This window comes from Cnephaeus nilssonii, assembly GCF_951640355.1.
Source record: "Cnephaeus nilssonii genome assembly, chromosome: 19".
NCBI lineage: Eukaryota > Metazoa > Chordata > Mammalia > Chiroptera > Vespertilionidae > Cnephaeus > Cnephaeus nilssonii.
The window spans coordinates 8,015,591-8,038,164 of record NC_137090.1 but is presented as its reverse complement, the minus strand read 5'-3'; the positions used below and the strand labels follow the sequence as shown (position 1 = coordinate 8,038,164).

The 22,574-nt window shown below is 42.0% G+C and overlaps 2 protein-coding genes across 2 annotated transcripts; both read right to left on the bottom strand.

Annotated features, from left to right (window-relative positions):
* Nucleotides 1–1,764: 1,764 nt before the first annotated feature.
* KRT27 (keratin 27) lies at nucleotides 1,765–6,358 on the bottom strand (the record flags this gene model as incomplete). Its single annotated transcript, XM_079798211.1, has 8 exons — nucleotides 1,765–1,907; nucleotides 2,021–2,070; nucleotides 2,289–2,506; nucleotides 3,875–4,000; nucleotides 4,077–4,238; nucleotides 4,781–4,937; nucleotides 5,308–5,390; nucleotides 5,915–6,358. 8 exons carry the CDS (start codon nucleotides 6,356–6,358, stop codon nucleotides 1,765–1,767), a joined length of 1,383 nt encoding a protein of 460 aa, XP_079654337.1.
* Nucleotides 6,359–8,983: 2,625 nt separating this feature from the next.
* KRT28 (keratin 28) lies at nucleotides 8,984–17,961 on the bottom strand (the record flags this gene model as incomplete). The annotated part of the gene is made up of 8 exons (XM_079798209.1): nucleotides 8,984–9,126; nucleotides 9,857–9,912; nucleotides 10,272–10,489; nucleotides 13,181–13,306; nucleotides 13,398–13,559; nucleotides 16,040–16,196; nucleotides 16,953–17,035; nucleotides 17,512–17,961. 8 exons carry the CDS (start codon nucleotides 17,959–17,961, stop codon nucleotides 8,984–8,986), a joined length of 1,395 nt encoding a protein of 464 aa, XP_079654335.1.
* Between the last annotated feature and the right edge of the window lie 4,613 nt (nucleotides 17,962–22,574).

The following is a 22,574-nucleotide window of genomic DNA, read 5'->3' as shown; positions in this document are numbered from 1 at the left end:
CGGCCTCTTCCAGGTGAGCTGGGCCGCAGCCACTGGGACCGCAGGGGCTGGTTGGGCTCCCCGTGGGTTTGCATAGGAACAGGTCTGCAAGGCTGGCTGGGAGAGAGCACGCTGCCCTCCCGGCTTCTGTGCGGCGCTGCTGGGTGACCCAGAAGCCCAAGCTGTGTCCCAGCCCACGGTGTCTGGCCGTGCTCACCGCATCTCCTCGTGGGGACTTGGGCACTGTGACTCAGGCGGAGGGGAGCGCACGAAGGCCCAGGGGCCCAGGTGCTTCCCAGGGCCCAGAGATCAGCTGGGACCTGCCCTTCCACACCAGACACTAGTGCTTCGATCGGGCGGCCAGGTCTAGGGACTGCATCTGTGCATGAATTTTGTGCACCGGGCCTCTGGTATTGAATAAGAAAGGTGAAAGCATACATCTCTGTCTTGCTCTGATCTTAAGGGAAGAGCTCATTGAGGATGACGTTGGCTGTGGGATTGTCACGTGTGGACTTTATTATGTCCCTGGCAGACAGAATCCCTGATGATTTTCACAGCGAGATGTTATGTGGGCGCCTCTTCTTGGCTCTGGTGCTCGGGGCTGGGGAGCCTGGTGCGGGGTTGAGACCCCACTGTCCTCAGGGAGAACCTTTGCAGCTGAGCTATCCCTCTGGGATCTCAGCCGCCACCCGTGGGAACAAAGCCAGCCCTTTCTGCGTTTCCACCCTTCCTACCCGTCTCGATGTGGCTTCCTTTGTAAATTCTTGGTTATAAGACTTCTGTTCAGCTAGTCTTCAGTTGGTTATTCAGGTTGGTTGTTCTATATTTTAGTTGTCATTCCAGTTTGATTCCTGGGAGGAGGTGAGTGTAGCTTCCACCTACGCTGCCACTGGTTTGGATCTCCCAGTCTTTCATCTTTCTTAAGGTGGGCAGTTATCACTATAAAGTTCCTACTTAGTACTGCTTTGCCGCATCCCATATGTTTTGGTAAATTGAGTTTTTATTTTCATTTGTCTCAATGTATTTTTCTATTTCTCCTTTGGTTTCTTTGGCCCATTATTTGCTCAGGAGTATTTTGTTAAATTTATATGTATTTCTGAAAGTTCCAATTTTCCTGCTATTATTGATTTCTAGTTTCATACTAGTGTGGTCAAAAAAGATACTTGTTATGATATCAGTCTTCTTAAATTTGTTTTGTGAAACTGACCACTTGCCTTATCTAGTCCTCACATTTCTCTCTTTTCCTTTCTACCTTCAAATATCACCATTTTTAGTGTGTGTGTGTTTTTTTTTTTCATTTTTAGGATATTTCTGATTCTCCAGTTCCTTATTTCCACTTCTCTGTCATGTTGCACTTAGGGATTAGATTTTGTTAATTGTTTTATTCTCATTACCAACACTTAGTGTGTGCTTAGTAAGTATTTATACAAAGAAGGACAATATGAAACTTTATAGAAATGTGAAAAAGACTCCACCTAGTTTGACTGTTCAAATTTACTCCTAATTTCTGAAGGTCATTGAATTAAACAGAAGAAATTTAAAGCAAAATTCATCTCCAACTGGGGGTTAAGTTTACAATGCAAAGACTGACCAGAACCAGTGAAGATGACTTGCAACAGGAAAACCTTTTATTGAAACACCACCACAGAGAAAGCCAAAGAAATGTTACTACTCTAAAAATGATTTGTCTTCATTCACTGGGAGAAAAGCAGAAAAGTAAGAGGGCCCTTAGTTAGGAATCTAGCTTCAATTTGACATTTTAATTTAAGGCCGTTCTTTTGGGGCTCAGGAAGGCACCCTCTGTTCACTCTTCATGTTGTTGACTTTGGTGGATTTCTCTTCCAGGGTTTGAACTCTGGACGAGAGAACTTTGCCACGAGGATCTATTTCTTCAACAATTGTTTTAATCACGGTGCCTTTAGAAGCATCTAAAATGACACATATGAATTGTTAAGATTTCTCAAATTCATAAAGAGGAAATAACGTGTCATTTGGAACATATACAAATAAACACTGAATGCTCAACACCGCCTTTGTTTACCTTTTATCTGATTTCCTGGTCCTTTGTAGCCTTTTGATTTAACGCAAGAGCTGTAAAAATATAGAGAGCTGGTATTAACAATTTCGCTCTGTGTTTTGCCAAGGAAACGGAAAAATATTGATTTAGCATGGGAGAGCATTGGATTCTTCAATAACAGTAGAAGAAGTTTAGGTACACATGATGTAGGCCATAGATACTTTGTACTTGATTTTAAAAAATAGTTAACAACCTTAAAATAAATTATTTTCTCAGTGGAAGCAGTCCTTACCCATCCTCGCCATCTATCAGGCGGCAGTAGGTCTCAATCTCTTTTTCCAGGTGGACCTTGATGTCCAGGAGCTGCTCGTACTCGAGTTTCTGGCCCTCGGTCTCGGTTCTGACCTGGTGCAGCTGCTCCTCCAGGGCCCCGATCTGAGCCTGGATCTGGGCCAGCTGCGCACAGTAGTTGCCTTCCGTCTCTGTCAGGGAGCACTCCAGGGACTGTTTCTATGGGTCAGTAAGACAATTTAGTAGAAAATGTCACGGCGTTGTTTTAGAGTAAGGCAAAGCACATAGATATTTAGGAGCGTTATCTTTATGTAATGCAAATAATATTTACTCAAAAGATTCCACTTGTTGCATATTAATTGTTGCCTTTATTATGTGTCATACCATTTTTATCTGTGAGAATAACACAGCTGCTGATGAATGTTACTCATAGACCCAGGAGTGTTAGCAAAGATGAAGCTGTTTCCTCATAGGGCACAGTGTATAGATTCCCCCCCCGCCCCCACCCAATATAGTCTGTGCTTGTAGAGTCTGACACAATTTGCCACTTTCCCCCCAGAATAAAAGTTCCCCTAAACTTTGCTACCTCATTTCTAATCATGTGACAGCCTTGTCTCATGAGGACTGTAGCTCTTCTATGAAAAAATAATCCTGTAGTGATCTGCATATCTTTTCCAGAAGTAGAATCACCCAAAGAAAAGAAGGACCTCTTCGTCTTTAAATCCTTTGATTCATTGGCTTATGGGTCCACATGGGTTTATACAGGGTTTATCCCACGGAGGGATGCTTGCTGTAATTTTACATGGAATAAAGATGAGAATGTCTTACCCATTCATCTGCAATGATTTTTCTACAAAGTCCTAATTTCATTTACAATTATAGCCTCTTTTGTGGGTAAATCTGGAGGTTTACTAGCCATTGTGGAGAGAAGTATAGACTTGGGAATTAGAAAATTTGGAGAGAAGTTATGGTTCCTTCGGATCCAACTGTGGGACTCTGGGAAAACGGCTTCACTTCTTTGGATCTCAGATTCTCCTTTTGGAAATAATGACAGGAATCATAAAGTCTTTCCTGCCTAAGCCCCAGAGCTATTGTGGACTCATGTGGGTGAAAGTGCTGGGCAAACCCTTAATAAATAAGGTTATTATTATCATCATGCATGTTCAGCTTTGTAGGCAACCTTCATGCCTCTACTTTGCTTCCTGTTTGTGCCACTTAAAAAGGAACTTGTAAGTGCTCTTAATTAAGTGGGCAAAAGGAATGCTAGATGAAGAAGCTAGGTGGGGTGTAAACGTATTTTTGCACCCCATGGACAGTGGTTTCTGATCTTTGGACTTGGGAGAGAAGATTCATGGTAAAACTATTTTTTTTACGAGTGCCCCAAAATAATTGTAATTTCTAATGTTTCATAATAATTAGCATCTAGGTATAATTTTCAGGCAAAGAGGATTCTACTGTGCAAAGTGCAAATGTGCCTTATTTCAAGCATAATAATTAATGCATACGTATCATGTAGAAAAAAATATTTCTTAACTTCTAAAGCAAACATTTGTTATTATTATTATTTTTTAGTAATTTTGTACTTACCATTGCTAAGAGGGACTGAAGTTCAATCTCCAGGGTTTGAAGAGTTCGTTTCATCTCAGTAAGCTCATTTCGAGCTGAGGTGGTGGCCCCAGCATCGTCGGAGATCTGCTGCTGCAGCGAGGCGCTCTGAAACGCGGGGAGTTATGTTAGGGTGATGCTTGACCCCCCAGCGCCAGGTAAGCGCGCCCTAGCGAGGGCTCACCTTCTCGTTGAACCAGGCCTCCGCATCTCGGCGGTTCTGCTCGGCGAGGTCTTCGTACTCGGCCCGCATGTTGTTCAGCAGAACCGTGAGGTCCACCCCGGGCGCCGCGTTCATCTCCACGTTCACGTTGCCCCCAGCGGCGCACTGCAGAGCCTTCATTTCCTGGAACAAATTGGTTAAACCATGTTAGTTAGGATGTGAATGTTTTTAAAGGAGCCAGACAGGCATGACCCATACAGTTAAGACACTTTTTTTTTTTTTTTTTAGGGTTCGTTTCTTTAGAGGAGGATGAATAGAAACATTTTTTATTTTTTATTTTTTTTAACAACTTTTAAAATATATATATATTTTATTGATTTTTTACAGGGAGGAAGGGAGAGGAACAGAGAGCTAGAAACATCGATGAGAGAGAAACATCGATCAGCTGCTTCCTACACACTCCCCACTGGGTGTGTGCCCGCAACCAAGGTACATGCCCTTGACCGGAATGGAACCTGGGACCCTTGAGTCCGCAGGCCGACGCTCTATCCACTGAGCCAAACCGGTCAAGGCTGAATAGAAATATTTTAAACAATCAAAGCATATGGAGAAATTGACAAGTTCCTTCTTGAAATTGATTTAAGACATTACATTTGTCATCTGAAATGCATTTTTTAAGTTGGGGAGGAAGGCGGATTGTGGAATCGGGGGAGAGAGGCATCTACCTCCTCATGATTCTTCTTGAGGTAAGCCAGCTCCTCGCTCAGAGCCTCCAGCTGGATCTCCAGGTCGGTCCGGCACAGAGTCAGCTCATCCAGGACCCTGCGCAAACTGCTGACGTCTGCGTCCACGCTCTGGTGAAGGGCCTGCTCATTCTCAAACCTCAGAAAATATTTGGAAGTTTGATCACGTTAGTCACACCACTTTTTAGGCCACTGTAAAACTCGAAGCTTTGAGGTCAAACTGTTAAAATGTACTCAGAACTTCACTTGGATCGGCCATAATGCAATTCATGCATTTCTCTGAAGCAAGAGAATGAAAATAGTCCAACATTTTCTTTCATGTGATCTTGACATTCATCCATGACAGCCCTCAAATTTCCCAAGCAAAATATATAATTCAGGCTAGTTATTATAATACACATTTGACAAACAAATAGAAACAAAGAATTGAGCCAACCTCAAATAGCCTAAATAAAGGAGTGGCATGCTTAAATAACTTTTTAAAAAAAATTCTCTTCAGCTCTACTTACTTTAGCCTGAAGTCATCAGCTGTTAGTCTTGCATTATCATTTTGCAGGACAACACTGGCATTGCTTGTAGTTGCCGAAATGATCTGATGAATGGAGAATTAGTGAACAGTGAGGAAATCCTTTTAAAATTTTCAAATTTCCTTGAAGAAAGTCACCAGTGTAGTAATAGTAATATTTCTGGCACCCTGTCTCCAACAATAAGATGATTCTTTTGAAAATGGGAAATTTAAGTCTGACCTCTTTTACTCTCTCCCTCCCCCCCCCATAAAAAATAAAACAAAACAACAACAACAACAAATTCTTTCGATAGAAAAGCCTGTAAATGCATAGCTGGAGACATTGGGCAGTTTTTGATATTTTGATATTATTAAATGCATCAATATGCACACTTTATACCAGGTGCTAAGTGAGACATGTTCAAAGATCAGTCTTTTAATATACATTATTTTTAATATACATTATTTTTAACATTAATAACGGAGTACCGAGAATTAGAATCTGAAAGCAAAGCCCTGCTTCCTGTGTGTGATTGCTTATATATTGTGAGTGTGTGCCTGTAGCTAAATACTCTTACGGGTCTTAACCCTCATGACATTGTGTTTCTTACCTGGTTTCTAAGGTCGTCAATTATAGGGAAGTATCTGCTGTAATCATGATCAAGACCGCGGCAAGATCCAGGCCCAAATTTCTCATACCAACCCTTGATCTTCTGCTCCAAGTCCGCGTTGGCCTCCTCCAGGGCGCGCACGTTGTCCAGGTAGGAGGCCAGGCGGTCGTTGAGGTTCTGCATGGTCACCTTCTCATTGCCGGAGAGGAGGCCGTGTTCATTCCCAAGGAAGGCAGCACAGGAAGCACTCCCGCCGCCCAGCCCTGCGCCGTAGCCGCCTGCGGATGAGCTGCTCCCAAAGGTGCAAGAGAAGCCACTTCCGATGCCCGGCACACCGCACGCGTTCCCAGCCCCAAAGCCAGCTCCCCCACTGGACAGCCGCACAGAGCCCACGCCCGCGCACGAACCCAGGCGTCTGGATGCGGAAGAAAAGCGCACAGACATGGTGTCCAGACTGGAGCGAAGCTTGTGCCTGGAACGAAGCTCTGTTGGCGAATGTCCTGCTCAGACAGTTCAGTTTGTCTTTATATACACGTGATCAGGGTGTTTCTGGAGGAACCTTGCAACCCATAGGAAAATGGTGCTTGCCAGCTCATCATGAATTACTTATAATTGGGTGACTTTTTTTTTTTTTTTTTTTAATGAATGTCTTTACCCTACTGTGTCCATTTCTGTAGGTGGATAGTTACCTTGGGGTTATATGTTATCTCCAAAATAGGACAGGAAGGAGTATTATCAAGATTATTATAGTGACGCATTTCAAATTTAGGATGAGTAAGTCTTCCTGTCTCCCAAGCTTCAGGAGTATAAACTCCCTATAAGAATAAAAAAGTGTCATAGACAAATTTCTCTTTCTCTTGATTAACCAACAACACTCCTTTTTTTTCCTCCCCCAGCAAGTGAGGTATCATATTTATGGTTTTCTATGGATAATATGATCTTTCTTTTTGATAAGTTGAAAAGAATCTCAAGACCTTGGGCTTATGGTACCAGAGGAACGTGACCAGGTCTTAAATGAAAATTGAAGAATTACCATTTCATCTTTACTGGTTTTCTGTCTAAGTTCTCTTGCTAACCAGGTTAAGTGAAGGTATTGGTTAACCTGTCTGGACCTCAGTCTCCTCATCTGTAAAAGGAAGGGACTAGACTATGGCCTGTATGTTCGCTTCTATTTCTAGATTTCTTTTAAAAATGTAAATAAGGTTGCTTCTGTGTGGTGGCATTATAGGTGGATTTTATTATTTAAAAAATGTTGTTGTTGTTGTTGATTTTTAGAGAGAGAGAGAAAAGGAACATCGATGCAGATCAAAATATTGATTGATTGCCTCCTGCATGCCCTCTACTGTGGATGGAGCCCACAAGCTGGGCATGTGCCCTGACTGGGAATTGAATCGCAACCTTTTGGTGTACTAGAGAACGCTTGATCAACTGAGCCAGGCTGGCCAGAGCTATTTCTATATTTCTTATATTTTTACATTTCTTTCATTATTTCTAGAAAACTTTTCTGCATTCACTTTCTCCACTTTTCATTTCCTACTCACTCCTAAATTTGGTCCTGCCACTTTATGAAATTAATCTCTCAAAGATTGCTGATTACCCCCACATCACTAATCCAGTCATCATTTCTCGTATTTCTTCTCCTACACTCTCTTAGACACATTTGATACTAAATTCAGTTTTACTGAATTTTCAATAATTGCTTTCTGAGAATACTTCTGTATCTCTGCTCCTCTTCTTTCTTCGTAGTTCATAGTTTCTAGCTCTAAAACTCGCCATTCCTGACATTCTGTGCTTGGTGTTCCTGATTTGCACACACACTCTCTTGGTGATCTCATCCCTTCTTGGCTCCAGGTGCATGTTCTAAATATACATCTTTAGCACCATCCTTTCCCCCCTTCTAGACCCACACCTTACGACACCCTCCAGACATTTCTACTTGGATATTCTGTCTTGACTTCCAACTCAACATATAATTATCTTGGCATCAAAATTTGATCTTTTGCATCTTTCTTCATTAGTTGCTGGTGGAATTACTGTGCCATGCTCAAGATTACTAAGAAATCTCTAAATGCTATTTTCTACCAGCCCACAGACAATAGGTCAGTAAGTCCTCTTGAATCTACTTTTGCAGTGTCTCTTGATCATTTTTCTCTTTTCTATTTTCCTTGTCACTATCATTTTCTTTCAAATCAATTAGTAGAACCCTAATTGGATTTCTGGTTTCAAGTCTTTTCTTTCTATCAAGGTCATTAAGCAGTTGGGTGCCAAGGTTATTATTCCTGAAGTACACCACCATTCATGGAAGAACTTGGACTGTTTTAAAAATTTTTTTTTATTGATTTTTTTTTTTTTTAGAGAGAGAGGAAGGGAGAGGGATAGAGAGGTAGAAACATTGAGGACTGAGCCCAAAACCCTTGGTATGTGCTTTACCGGGAATCAAACCAGCGACCTCTTGTTCCCTGGTTTGACGCTCAACTGCTGAGCCACACTGGTGAGCAAACTTGGACTCTTGAATCAGATATATCAGCATTCGTATCCTAGTTCCACCACTTTCTAGTTGTGAGCCATTGGTGGGGAAATCAGAATGGCTCTGAATGTCTCAACAGGCCTGGAAGCCATCATTCCCGTGAAGAGTGCCTTCGAAAAATTCTAACGGAAAACACTGTCCAACCTAAAGTTCTCTACTTTGACAATTCATCACGAGTGAGGGTGAAATAAAAAATATTTTCCGACAAGACAGATCTCACAAATTTACCTCTTTTGCAAACTTTGTCAGGAAACCACCAGAGAGCAAAATGAACAAGAAAAGGGAAGGCTTAGAATCCAAGACAAAATAAATCGCAAATCATTATTTATTAGTCATGAGTGAATGGAAATGAGTGCACATTAACGTTTTTATTTATTTGAAAATAAACACCCCTTTTCCAGTAAAAGGTAACTAAGAAAACAGGCCCCCCCATAAGAAACTTATCTTTAAGGTAGAAAGTATTTTTATTATCTCCTTGATATTTAGAATAATGCAGTTGTGCAGGATCCTTCTCCAAATTATTCTTTTCTCAAAAATGACAGCTAGAAAGAAACCTTTTGTTCTGTCTTGCCATTGGTAATTTTAGATGTCTTTTCTTCAATGGACTGAATCCTCGATGAAAGGACTTTACCACGTTGATCTATCTCTTCAACCACTGTCTTTACCAGCGTGGTTTTGGATAAATCTAGAAGTAAAACATATATGAATACACATATTCAACCTAAAAGATTGCATGACAAAGAATTCAACTGTTGGTTATAATATATTATGTACATTTTTGGTGAGGGAATAACTATCTATATATATAAAAGCTTAAGTGACTGGCCGATGGCCGACCGGCTGACCGGCTGACCGGCCAGTAGCTATGATATGCACTGACCACCAGGGGGCAGATGCTCAACGCAGAAGCTGCTGAGCTGCTTGGCAGCTGCGGTTCTCGGGTGATGAACCCGGAACCAGAGAGGAGGGAGCCCGATTCCAGGGTGCATCACCCAAGAACCACCCTCTCACAATCCGGGACCCCTCAGGGGATGTCAGACGGTTTTAGCTCGATCCCTGCAAGCCAGGCTGAGGGATCCCACTGTTGCACGAATCCATGCACCGGGCCTCTAGTAGATTTATAGTAATATAGAGTGTCCCAAAAATGTATGCACACGTGTTGAATAATTATAAAGGCAGTGTTTATTAAAATACGTTGCATTTTCAAAACTGAGCTATCAGCTGTTAAAGTGTGTATACATTTTTTGGGGGATACCCCATAGTATAGAACAGTTTTATTCATTTAAAATAATATTTTAAGTTTCAAGCTAAGCACTTTAGTTTAAATTGTTTAAATATAGACTGTTGCCGTAGTGTACGGTTGCCATTAATGCAAAAGTATTTGCTGCAATAGAAATACAATTAGATTTTATTACCTTTAGATGAATTCCCTGAGCTTCCTGATCCAAAGCCCTTTGATTTGGAGCATGAGCTGTAAAAAACAACAACAGTTTATTTTTTAATATTTCTGTTTATCACTTTTGAATTGATAGATGAACATAAACTAAGTGAACTTTGTATGCCAAAACCAGATCCTAGTTTTTTATAAAGAAAAATAGATTTTTGGGGGGGCAGGAGATGAAGGTAGTTAAATGTTATCTAAAGAGAGGATATAAAACAACCTTCTTTCGATTTGATTTTTTTAAACCCACAGGTTTAGGGGCTGTGGTATACAAAATATGGAAGAGATGACTGCAGAGGCAAGAGACGAACAGGCTTTTCTGCTGTGGGAATAAAGAAGAAAAGGATGGAGGCATGGAAGGTGAACAGACAATGTGGGGTGTTACTTACTTTCCATCTCCATCTAGCAGGCGGCAGTAGGTCTCAATCTCTTTTTCCAGGTGGACCTTGATGTCCAGGAGCTGCTCATACTCGAGTTTCTGGCCCTCGGTCTCGGTTCTGACCTGGTGCAGCTGCTCCTCCAGGGCCCGGATCTGAGCCTGGATCTGGGCCAGCTGCGCACAGTAGTTGCTTTCTGTCTCAGACAATGAGCACTCCAGGGACTGTTTCTGAGGACATAAGAGATGTCAGAGCAAGGGGTGAAGGCACTTGGAGGGCTGTGTAGGCCAGTGTTTCCCAGCAAAAGGCAGTACTGCTCCTTAGGCAAGCTTTGGAAATTGGTGGGGCTGGTCACAATAAAATGGGAGGTGGAGAAGAAGGGGAAGTGACTGGTTTTACTGGAGATGGGGGAGGGGTGGGCATGCTAGATGGCCTAACATGGGCTAAATGGCCCTCAGACTTTTCCAATGGACATTCATGATATTTAGGTAATATTTCCTATTATGACCTACCTAGGTATTAAAACGCTTTCTGGGGGTAGCACAATGAAAATCAACATTGGAAATCGTATATTTTGAAATTACATATGTATTTTTGGGTTGCCTATTGTTTTCGAGCTTATTCTGCTACTGTCCCCAGAGATCTACCCCACCACTGTTCCCAGGCCTCTGTGCTGTGTTTTTGTTTTCTAATCTGTCCTCGATTTCCTAATGTCAATCAAAGGCTTTTCTTAAGCTGATGTGGAGATTTCAGCTTGACAGAAGTGGAATTTCAAGACAAGAGGCATATTTAATAACACAGTCCAGGCCATTATTTCAACACTATTTTATGAATATTATACCTACTCATTTCTACTTCCATAGTCTGTAATTTGTCTTGTCATGTGATCCCTACTTTAATTAAAGTAATTTTCCTCTTTCCCTTATCATATATAAATATATCTGGGTGCTTATTATTTCTCCTGATATTAGTTATTATCCAAGTGTCCACCCCCATCTACTCTTTCATTTCCCTTTTCTTCTTGTGTGGAGCAATTCCTGATTATTTAAAACAAAACTTATTTACCAAAGAAATGTGTAAGCCTCTCTTTCATTCCATACTCTAGGGTAGTTGGGCCCACGTATTTGCGTATTAAATGCATTTTATGTTAAAATACATTTAATTCTCTTTTTTTATTGCAGTTATGACATTGCACTGTTTTAAAATTTTGTGTGTGTAAATTGTTAAATATATTATCTATTGACTTCATTTTAAGATTATAAAGAGGAAATTATAAAATATTTGTTATGACAGACAGACAAGAGGCTGATGGGTGCATTACATGGGTGATACTGGGCTCTCCAGGGGCAGAGGAGTGGAAGGTGACCAGGATGGTAATGGGGAGGGGGAGGCAAGAAGTGGCCAGGGGTCAATGAGGTGTGTGATCGGCTGTTCAGAACTTTAACTTCCTTGATGATGGTATTCCTTTTTAAGGTTATTAATGCTGTCTTAAATCAGAGGGGACAGCATCTCTATCCCATCGCCTTCTGCTGTAAAGTTTGGCTCCTAGAGGTAGAAGGAGGGCAGGATGAACTTGGAAGTTGGTGAACTACTTGGAAGTTGGAAGCATATGAAACCTTTATCCATTTAGACAACTCCCAATTTACACAGGATTTGTGTGCGAAACTACAGGAGATTGTGCTTAGAATTCATCTACGACAAAAGAACCTCAGGTATGGAAGTTAGTTCTATGCCACCATATTCTAGAATTCATTTATGTTGTATGTTAAAAAGGATTTTTGTTTGTTTGTTTTGTTGTTGTGGATTATTATGAGCTCAAACTATAGTACTATACTGGCTGCATAGAATCTAACTACTTTCTAAAATCATTGTTTCTGTGTGAAAATGCTTAAATTCTGATCTGGGAACTGAGTAATTAATTTCCTTCACCATAGCTCCAAAGTGAGAGGAGGGATTCCTATTCAGGGGACAGCAGCAGGAACAGGTCCTCAGGGTTCCAGTTGTAGGAAAGAAGGGGGTGGGGAAGAGAGGAGGGTTCCAGGAGCTCAAAGTGGCCAGGAGGGTTTCGGGACCAGCCACAGTGGTGATGAAGGTGAAGAGAGGGGCATGGTGGTTAAGTTGAGATTCAGTCAGTGGTAAAATAAGTCTCCAATCTAAATGCTATATGATAAGAAAGCACTACCCCTTTATAGGGTGGCTAAATCAAAATAACCTTCCTATTGTTTTGAGTCATCTTTTTTTTTTTTTCTTGGCTTACTGCACTCATTTGTATAATAATGGCTCTTTCTTTGTGTTCCGACCTGGTGTCCTCAGGGCGCCTGAAACCTCTGACGGTAACAGGGAACCCCTGGGCCCATGTGTGCCATCCTTCTCAAAATCCAGTCTTCTGGGTGCTGCCAGCCGACACTCCAGAAGGAAGCTGGTTTTAGTGCTGGGTTGTCTCCAGGGACTGCTGTTCTGGACTCCCTGGTGATGAGGAGGTCTGGCAGGGCTCACACAGAATCAGAGATGCACCCTCTTTTCCTCTGCCCGAGGAAAAGCGCGATGTGGCTTTTAATAGGCTTTCATCAATACTAGGCGATGCTGAGGGCATCCATACCTGCTCTGCCTGATGTCAGCCTGCACTTAATTTTGTGGTGGAGCACACTGCCTGCTGCTTGCCATGCAGGGCTGAGACGAGCCACCCCAGGAAGGAGCTATTTCATGAAATGGGCCCTGAGCACCTGCCAGGAAAGAAACCCTCAGTGACCTCAGGGAGGAAGGGAGCTCTGTCTTGTCCCTCTTTCTGAGTGTCTCGGCGTCTGTCTTTCCTGCTGTCTCCAGGAGGTATTTGTAGGTAAAAGCTCTAACAGGGGAAAGGGGAGGGTTTCAGTTAGGCTTGTTAGGATCACGAAATCCAGCTGACCTGCGCTGTCACCTACCATGGCCAGGAGGGACTGCAGCTCGATCTCCACCGTCTGCAGGCTGCGCTTCATTTCGGTCAGCTCCGTCCTGGCCGAGGTGGCTGCGCCCGCGTCGTCGGAGATCTGTTGCTGCAGGGTGGCACTCTGGAAGGCAGGGTGCAAAGGGGTTCACTGGGCCTGCACCCTCCAGGTGGTGAGGGCAGGGCTGGCTGGGGGGGGGGGGGGGGGGCCTCACCTTCTCGTTGAACCAGGCCTCCGCATCCCGGCGGTTCTGCTCCGCGAGTGCTTCGTACTCGGCGCGCATGTTGTTCAGCAGGACCGTGAGGTCCACCCCGGGCGCCGCGTTCATCTCCACGCTCACGTTGCCCCCGGCCGCGCACTGCAGAGCCTTCATTTCCTGGAGGAAAAGGCCAGCCTGACTTTGGGGGCCGTTTACGTTCACCCCGCAGTCAACAATTCGAGAAGAGCTTCCTAAAGGGTTACTTCATGTCTCAAAGGCTGTGGTTTAAATTCCAGTGTATAATGCTGTTACAGAGAACCGGAATAATCAAACAATGCCGGAGAGTTTGGAGTCACACTTTATTACGCGCGGGTCCAGAGGAAAATGTCTCTCAAATTCTGGGCCCCAACAGGGAGGAATTTTCCCTATTTATATGTTTTTACCTTCTTTGTCTCCCAAATATGGGGTGTTTCCGGCCTCCTTTGCAAGTTCTTAAAAGACCCCTATGTGCTGGGGCGAGACCTCAACCAAAGGCCTGGCCTGGTGCCAGCACTGATAATTTCATCCGGGGAAGATTTAATGGCCTCTCTGAGGTGGGAGTAGTCTTATTTTCCTTATTATTTAAGCAAGCAAGCATTTACAGAAGCCAAATATCAGGGTTAAAATTTCAAACAGCAGTTTTTATATAAGATGGATGCTTCAATGCAAGGCGTAAGATTTTTTCAAATGGACTCATTCGACCCAGAGTCATGCCCACCGTCTATTGAATTAGTTGTCTGCTAGTGAAAGCAATCACAAACAACACCGCAGTGAAAAGGCAGCATCCCCAGAGAAGGGTTTTGGTTTTTTAAATGAGAAGGGGATACAAAGACCAGAGAGTGATGAGGCACATGGCTATTGACTAAATGTCAGAGAGCATTCTCCTGGACGGGAATAAAGCAGTAGGAAAAAAAAAAAAAAAAGAGAGAGAGAGAAAGAAAAATCCCTGCCCACGTGGAACTCTCACAGGAGGGACACGAGCTTTCATTTACTGAGTGCTTCCCAGGCATTGTTCTAAGTGAAATAGGATTTAAAAAAAAAAATTAAAAAAATATTTTATTGATTTTTTACAGAGAGGAAGGGAGAAGAAGAGAGAGTTAGAAACATTGATGAGAGGAAACATCCATCAACTGCCTCCCACACCCCCCCCCCCCCCCCATTGGGCATGTGTCCGCAACCAAGGTACATGCCCTTGACCGGAATCGAACCTGGGACCCTTCAGTCCGCAGGCGACGCTCTATCCACTGTGCCAAACCGGTGAAAAAGACAGATTTTTGGAAATTTTAGAAATTAAGGGGACTATGGAGAAAGTGAAGGGCTGCAGAGCAGCGGAAGGTACATTTCCATAGAACAGGGAAGCTGAAAAGCTGCAACAGGTACATTTCCATAGAATGAGGGAGCTGGGAACAGCAAAAGGTCTATATGTACAGAATAAAGAGAAGGAAGCCCTTCATTCAGAAGGAGAAGAAAGCCCAAAGGGAATAGGAAAACAAAAAGGAAGGAGGTGGAGGCTGGAGGGTGGGGGGGGGGGGAGGGGAGAACCTCACATGTCCCATGTGAGGTTCAACCTTTGAGCCCAGGAGTTACTATAGTAACCAGGCCAAGGGAATAGTGACCAATCAGAGGGGAGTGTGGTAAATTTGACACTCTCAGGGGGATGTTGAGATGTGAGTGGCTTTGCTCCCACCTTCAGTGCATTCAGAGGTACCTCCTCTTGGTTTAGGTGTCTTTAAGGAGGACAATGAATCCTGCTCCTACCCTAAAGGCCCACAGCTGGCTAAGCTGCCATTTCTTCTCTTCTGGGATTGTTTCTTTTCCTGATGTCACTCTCTCTGCAATGCATGGATCTGCTTTTTACTCTCCTGCTGATACTTACTCCGGTGGCCTGACTCTTCCAACCCCCTGCTCTGGGACACTCTCTCCTCTCCCTGTTTCTCTTTTTTAATTTTTTTTCTTTTGAAGTACTACTTCTCTCTCTCCCTCTCCCATAATTTTACCCTTTGGGGACAGTAGATTTGGTGTTTTAGCCATTTCTACCCAATGATGGGGTATGTTTGTCATAGTTTGTTTTCAGAAAATTTGGCATCTATGATTTTGGAGACTTTTCCAATTACTTTTGGGGTAGTAATTTTTTTTTGGGGGGGAGGGGTTGTTGAAGTTTCCTGGTGTTATGCGTCAAATAATGGGGTTATCATTGTGCAGGGTTCAATATTATAGTAAACGCAGGCTCATTAAGTAGGGAGAACATTGACATCTTTTCCTAGTCTGAGAGGTCTTTTGTGAGAAGATTGACTGCAAGAGAAGCCTATGCAATTAAAAGAAATAATGTTGTTGAAAGAAAGATGGTTGCATTAATGCAAAAGTAATGTATTTTCAGAAAAATAGAATATTTTATCAGTCTAGAAAATGGAAGGATACAGATCAAATTACTAACATTTATTACCTTGAGGGGTGAGATTAGAAGGGCAGAGTGAGAGAAATGAAATTCTTTCTGTATACGCCTGGGCATTGTTTGAGTTATTATGATGAGCGTGAATTACTATTATAATTTAATTGTTCCCCGAAAGTATTTAAAATGGGTGCAATTGTGATCTGACCAGAAGTGAAGCTGCTCCTACCTCTTCATGGTTCTTCTTGAGATACGTCATCTCTTCACTCAGGGATTCGTACTGAAGCTCCTGGTCAGTCCTGCAGAGCGTCAGCTCATCCAGAACTCGCCTTAGCCCATTGATGTCAGCCTCGGTGTTCTGGTGAAGGGCGAGCTCATTTTCATACCTTGAGAGGCATTAAGTGAACATCAGCACAAGTGAGACTACCTCCAGAGACAGAACAATAATGCCTCAATTGCTTTTCATTGAAAGTTAGACATTGAGTTAGGACTCCGAATATTATACAAGTACACAGAGAAAGCCCTCTTCACTCCTCTCACCCAATTCTGTGCAGGATAATCTACAGATATTTAATCACACAAATGCCAATGGTACAGTGGTTGGCAAACTCATTAGTCAACAGAGCCAAATATCAACAGTACAACGATTGAAATTTCTTTTGAGAGCCAAATTTTTTAAACGTAAACTTCTTCTAATGCCACTTCTTCAAAATAGGCTCGCCCAGGCAGTGGTATTTTGTGGAAGAGCCACACTCAAGGGGCCAAAGAGCCGCATGTGGCTCGCGAGCCGCAGTTTGCCGACCATGGGTATATCCCAATTAAATAAAACATACCACTTTGTAATTTACCTTGGTTAATATTTTTTACTTAGTCAACAAATATTTACATTTTTGCTCTTGGCACTATTCTAGACAGGCATAGAAATATAGTGATATTTTGTCACAGCAATGTAATGAGTATGTATAAATTCTAAGTATAGCTGATTAAAAGATTAAACATGCTTTGTATCATATTATAACATGCATTACTTCCTTTAATCTCTCAGGTTATACTTTGTTCTACGTGGGATGACATGGAAATGCTTATTTAACACAGTAAATAGATAGGGAACTTCTAGAGTGTGATTATTTTCTGTCACCTACTTTAGCCGGAAATCATCAGCAGCCAGCCTGGCATTGTCAATCTGCAGAATGACATTGGCGTTAGCAGTGGTGGAAGAGATAATCTAGAAGAAATCAAGAGGGAGAACACAACAAATAAGTCGCTTTTATAATTTATTATTTCAGGAGATAAGAAATGTTACACAGTGAAGCTTTTGCATAAAACTCTGACTCCCTTAGGTAACAACCAAAATGTTGAAAATTTAATTTTTAAAAATTACAGGTACAGTTATGCTCATATATATGTTTTTTTCTCATATACTCATATAACTTTAGAACACAATACTTTCTTATCAATGAACATACTTCAAAATAAACAATAGTGGAATTGTTAACATTTAAGCTACATGGAAATTCTTGAATCTGAGTGCCTATTTCTGACTAATAGGAAGAATTATTTAAATAAATAAATAAATAAATAAATAAATGCAATGTAAATTCCGATAACAGTTATAAAGCATTTCTTGTTGTGGTTCTGTCTTTTGCAAGGTAATTCTTCATTTTAAATACTTTGAATAGTTCCAAATTTGCGATTTCTCACCTTATTCTTAAGATCGTCGATTGTTAGGTGATATCTACTGTAGTCATGATCAAGTCCACGGCAAGATCCAGGACCATATTTTTCATACCAACTCTTGATTTTTCTCTCCAGTTCAGCATTGGCCTCCTCCAGAGCACGCACATTATCCAGGTAGGATGCCAAACGGTCGTTAAGATTCTGCATGGTCACCTTCTCGTTCCCGGAGAGGAGGCCCCCTTCATTTCCAGCAAAGCCGGCACAAGCTGCATTTCCAAAGGCACCACCAGCCTGGTTCCCACCAGAAACACTGCCCAGGCTCCCTCCCAAGGCACAGGAAAGTCCACTTCCAGCAACAGAGCTGCCACAGGCATTGCCGCCTGCAAAGCCCACACCTCCACTGGAGGGTCTGACGGATCCAGTTCCAGACCGCAAGCAAGTACGCCTGGACCCGCTGGAAAATCGGAGAGACATGGCGGTATGAGAAATGTTCCTTGTCTGTGGATAGCTGTAGCTTCAAAGGAGAACAGAATATTGTGCACGCGTGGTTTCTTTGGGCTTTTATACACAACATTTGGGATGTTTCTATTTGAGTTATGCATGCCAAGAGAAAAACGGCATCATTCAGATTAACATAAAATTATGTGTAATTGGATGATTTAAAGAAATTAATGTCTACCATCTCTGGCTGTTGCTTCAGGGTGTTTGTTATCTTATATATAATAGGGTTCATTCTATATTAAGTTCATTATTTTAACTTCTAATTTTGGATGAGTAATCCCTTACTTTCATCTTGACCCTAAGAATATACCATCATTATCTGGCACAGGATATTATAAAATTTTTAAAGTTAAGTAAGACTGTAATAGGGTACCATCAGCTACAGCAGAGTCTTAATTACCAGAGAGGTATATAAAGAACCATTAACAACAGAAGCACATATTTTATCCCACCAGAACAAAAAAAAAAGTGTTATTTTAAAAAATACAATCCTGGTAACTTCTCTGGTCTTACCAGGATCATAACATCTACTAATTACCTTGAACAATAACATAAATATTGACGGATTCCTTTATTTAATACCCTCCCCAGCCTAAACATATCTTTTCAATTGAGCCCAGAGAGGCTTGCCGAAAGGGTTCAGATAATTGTTAAAATGTGGATAAAAGAGTTTCCACCTCAGTTTGTTGAGACACTAAAGGAGATTACACTTAGCACAGTGTCTGGCAAATGAAAAACTGTCAATGAAGAGCAGGCGTTGTTAATATTATTATTGTGTTACAAACTGTGTGTGTGGTAGGGTCTGGGGAGGTCAAGCTGGGAAGAAAGGTGAGGTGAGCAAGGAGAAATGACCTGAGAAGCCTCCTCTTGAAGCAGTAGTGAGGAGGATGGGGTGAAGCAGGTGGAGGGGTAGGAGGGACTTGGTTGGACTTGACTGGTTTCAGGTTCAGGTATAAAGTTTGTCACCAGGACAGTCAGGGTGTCTTCGGGAACTGTGTTGGCACAAGCAGTCCAAAGCCTGCTCAGCCAGTACTTGTCACCAGCATCAGCATGGCCTTTAAATGAAATTTGGCGAGGTTGTAAGATCTTTTTATTACTGTGGAGAACCTCAGATTTCACCTAATTCAGTCCCTTTTTTTGGAAGATGAGTCAACTGAGACCCAGAATGTTAAACAATTTGCTCAGTCACCAGGCACATGCCAGGGGAAGAATTGGCATATGTTCAAGATGGCCTTGAGATTCTGGCATCATGAGCATATTTTATATATACTCTAAATAAACCATGCTAATACATATACCTGCTGTACATATTGCCATCAATAGTGTTAACATGCAGTATAAATTGTGAAAATTATTCTTTTAATTGTTATTGGATTATTGAATCAAAATATTAAAGAATTAGAATATTAAGGTATATAAGGAATTATCTCTTCAGTGCCTGATTATTAACTGTAAATAATAATAATTAGACAACTTATAGATGTAATGTGTCTACATCCTGCATATGTAAAGAAACTACTTCTAAAAGAGCATTTGTGACAAAAAAGGCAAGAAGTATAAATTTAAGTAAGTGGTTTCTCCTTTGCAGTCAGTATCATCCTTGGCAATGCCACATTGTTAACCACACTTGCCCCTGCCCTTCTATTTCCACCAGGGGGCAGTGTTCACCTTCAAATGGATATTGCTTAGCTTCTGGACCTCTGCTTTGGCCTCAACTAGAAATTACTAAACCCCTGATCAGAAGCAACCTTAATATTGATGTTTTCAAAATGCCAGAGCACAATGAATATAAAGACAAGATTTCCTTACATTTATATGGTGCTTTACAGCTTCCAAAGTGATTTCTTGTGTATTATCTTGTTTGAACCTTACAAGGAATCAGGAAGAGAGGTTTCTTTCCTCTGATTTTAAGATGAGAAAACACATGATTCGTATAACAACTTATGTTTTTAAAAATAAGACTCACAACATAAAGGAAATTTTAATGAGCACCTACTATGCACCAGGACTGCACTAGCAGCAGGGAACACAAAGGGGAAGAAAATAGTTGCCTCAAGCTCTTATTGTGAATAATGCTGCTGGAAACATGACCCTGATTTCAATTCTTTTGGACGTTATTGTTGAATCATATGGTAATTCTAATTTTGATATGCATATATTGAAATATATTTTTATTGATTTCAGAGAGGAAGGGAGAGGGGGAGAGTTAGAAACATCAACGATAAGAGAATCACTGATCAGCTGCCTCCTGCACATCCCCTACTGGGGATCAAGCTCACAACAAAGGCATGTGCCCTGACTGGGAATCGAACCATGACCTCTTGGTTCATAAGTCGACGCTCAACCATCGAGTCACACCGGCTGGGCTAGTTTTAATATTTTTGAGGAACCATAATACTGTTTTCCATAGCAGCTGTACCATTTTACATTCCCACCAACAGGGCATAAGTTTTGATTTTTCCACTTACTTGCCAACACTTGCTATTTACTATTTTTTGTTATTTTTAAATTGAATTGGTTAATAAAATTGTATAGGTTTCAGGGGTGCAAATCTATAATACATCTGTATATCATATTGTGTTCACCATCCCAAGCCAAGTCTTATTTTTTAAATAGTAGTTACCCTAATGTTTGACTTGCATTTCTCTAAAGATTGTGAATATTTTATAAATACATTTTTTAATTGATTTTAGAGAGAGAAGAAGGGAGAGAAAGAGAGCTAGAAAGATAGAGAGATGAAGAGACATCAATTCATTGTTCCACTCATTCATCTGTTGATTCTTGTATGTGCCCTGACCAGAGATCGAACCCACAACCTTGGCATATCAGGATAATGCTCTAACCAGCTGAGCTACCTGCCCAGGGCTTATCAGAGATATTTTAATATAAATAATTGTTTAAGGAGATATTGGAAGATTGAAAATGTCAGACAACAGGACCACCATGATTCAGACCTTTCAGAAATGAAGATTTTGCTCACCACACAATCAGATAAAGAACTCTGATACATTGAGATCCTTGCTTATGAATGGGTAGAAGAAGAAACAAAGCTTAATAACAAACAACTATCCTATATAATAAAAGAGTAATGTGCAAATTGACCGAACAGCGGAACGACAGGAATGCCTGTGGCCCCTCGCCCTGGCCGGCTCTGCCCCCCGGCTGGCCCCACCCACGGCCCCTCACCCCAGCCAGCCTACCCCTGATGGCCCTCATCGGGGCAGGCTGGCTGGACCCTACCAGTGCATGAATTTTTGTACCGGGCCTCTAGTCTTACAATAACATATTTGTATTTGTCTCAAGTTGGTATTATTGAATATGAAAACACTTATCTTTTCAGTATGAAGAGAATGGTCATCTCAGATTATGAAAAACGGGAGGCCTGGTGCATGACATTAGTGCACTGGGGGCGGGGGTGCCCTCAGCCTGGCCTGCGCCCTTTTGCAGTCCGGGAGCCCTTGGGAGCTGTCTGACTGATGGCTTAGGCCCAAGCAGGACTAAGCTGTCAGTCGGACATCCTTAGCACTGCCACAGAGGTGGGCTACTATGCTCTCCAGCCGTTAGCCTGCCTTGTGGCTGAGTGGTGCTCCCCCTGTGGGAGCGCACTGACCACCAGGGGGCAGCTCCTGTGTTGAGCATCTGCCCCCTGTGCGTCATAGTGACCGGTCATTTCACCATTCGGTCCACTGTTAGGTCCATTTGCATATTACCCTTTTATTATGTAGGATTATTATATAGGATACTCCAGGGGCTTGGTTAACTTTGTTAGATAATAAATATTTTAAAAAGATAGTGTTTTTGAACAGCAGTCAATATTTACACAGTATGTGCTCTAAGAGTCCTTACCCAGCAACATGTATTTCAGGGCTTTACAATGTGGCATGTTGGGACTTCAACAGTGAACCTCAGAAGACTGGTCCCCCAAAAGAGTGCCTGGTACATATATAATAGGACATAGGAATTAAGTGGAAAATCTTTGAACTATGATATTATTTGGTGCCAAGCAGGTCATGGAAACTTTACTATAGGGAAATTTATTCACATTGAAATAGGGTTTCAGTCACCAATTTGGGGTACAGAGGGTAGGGTTTACCAAACAGGAGTTCCAAGCAAATGGCTTGGGGACCAGGGCTCATGTCCTGGGGAAAACTGGAGCTCAAATCAGGAAGGATATTGAGGAATGCTATTTGGTAGACATGGGTAATACAGAAATCCATCAGAGAACATAAGGTAGTCTTAGGGGCACAGAATAACTCCAGCCCTTACCCACCCCTTATACTAGCAGAGTATGAAGTAATGTAATTTGGGTTCTTATTGGCTGGAAGACGTGGTGATGGGGTTGACCCTACAAGTACCAGATTTTTAGTATTGCTCACTGGGCAGGGTTGGCCAAGGCAAAAACAGAGATGTCCTTTTGGCCAAATTGGTATCACCTGGCTTGACAGTGCTTCTCCTGTTCATCTGATGGACACCACATAATTTTGTGTAATATGATTTCCACTGTGCTAGAAAGCACTGGAAAACATCTCTTAAGCTGCATGGCAGTTGGGGAGAATATAGTAATGGGAAGAAAATATGGGAAGGTA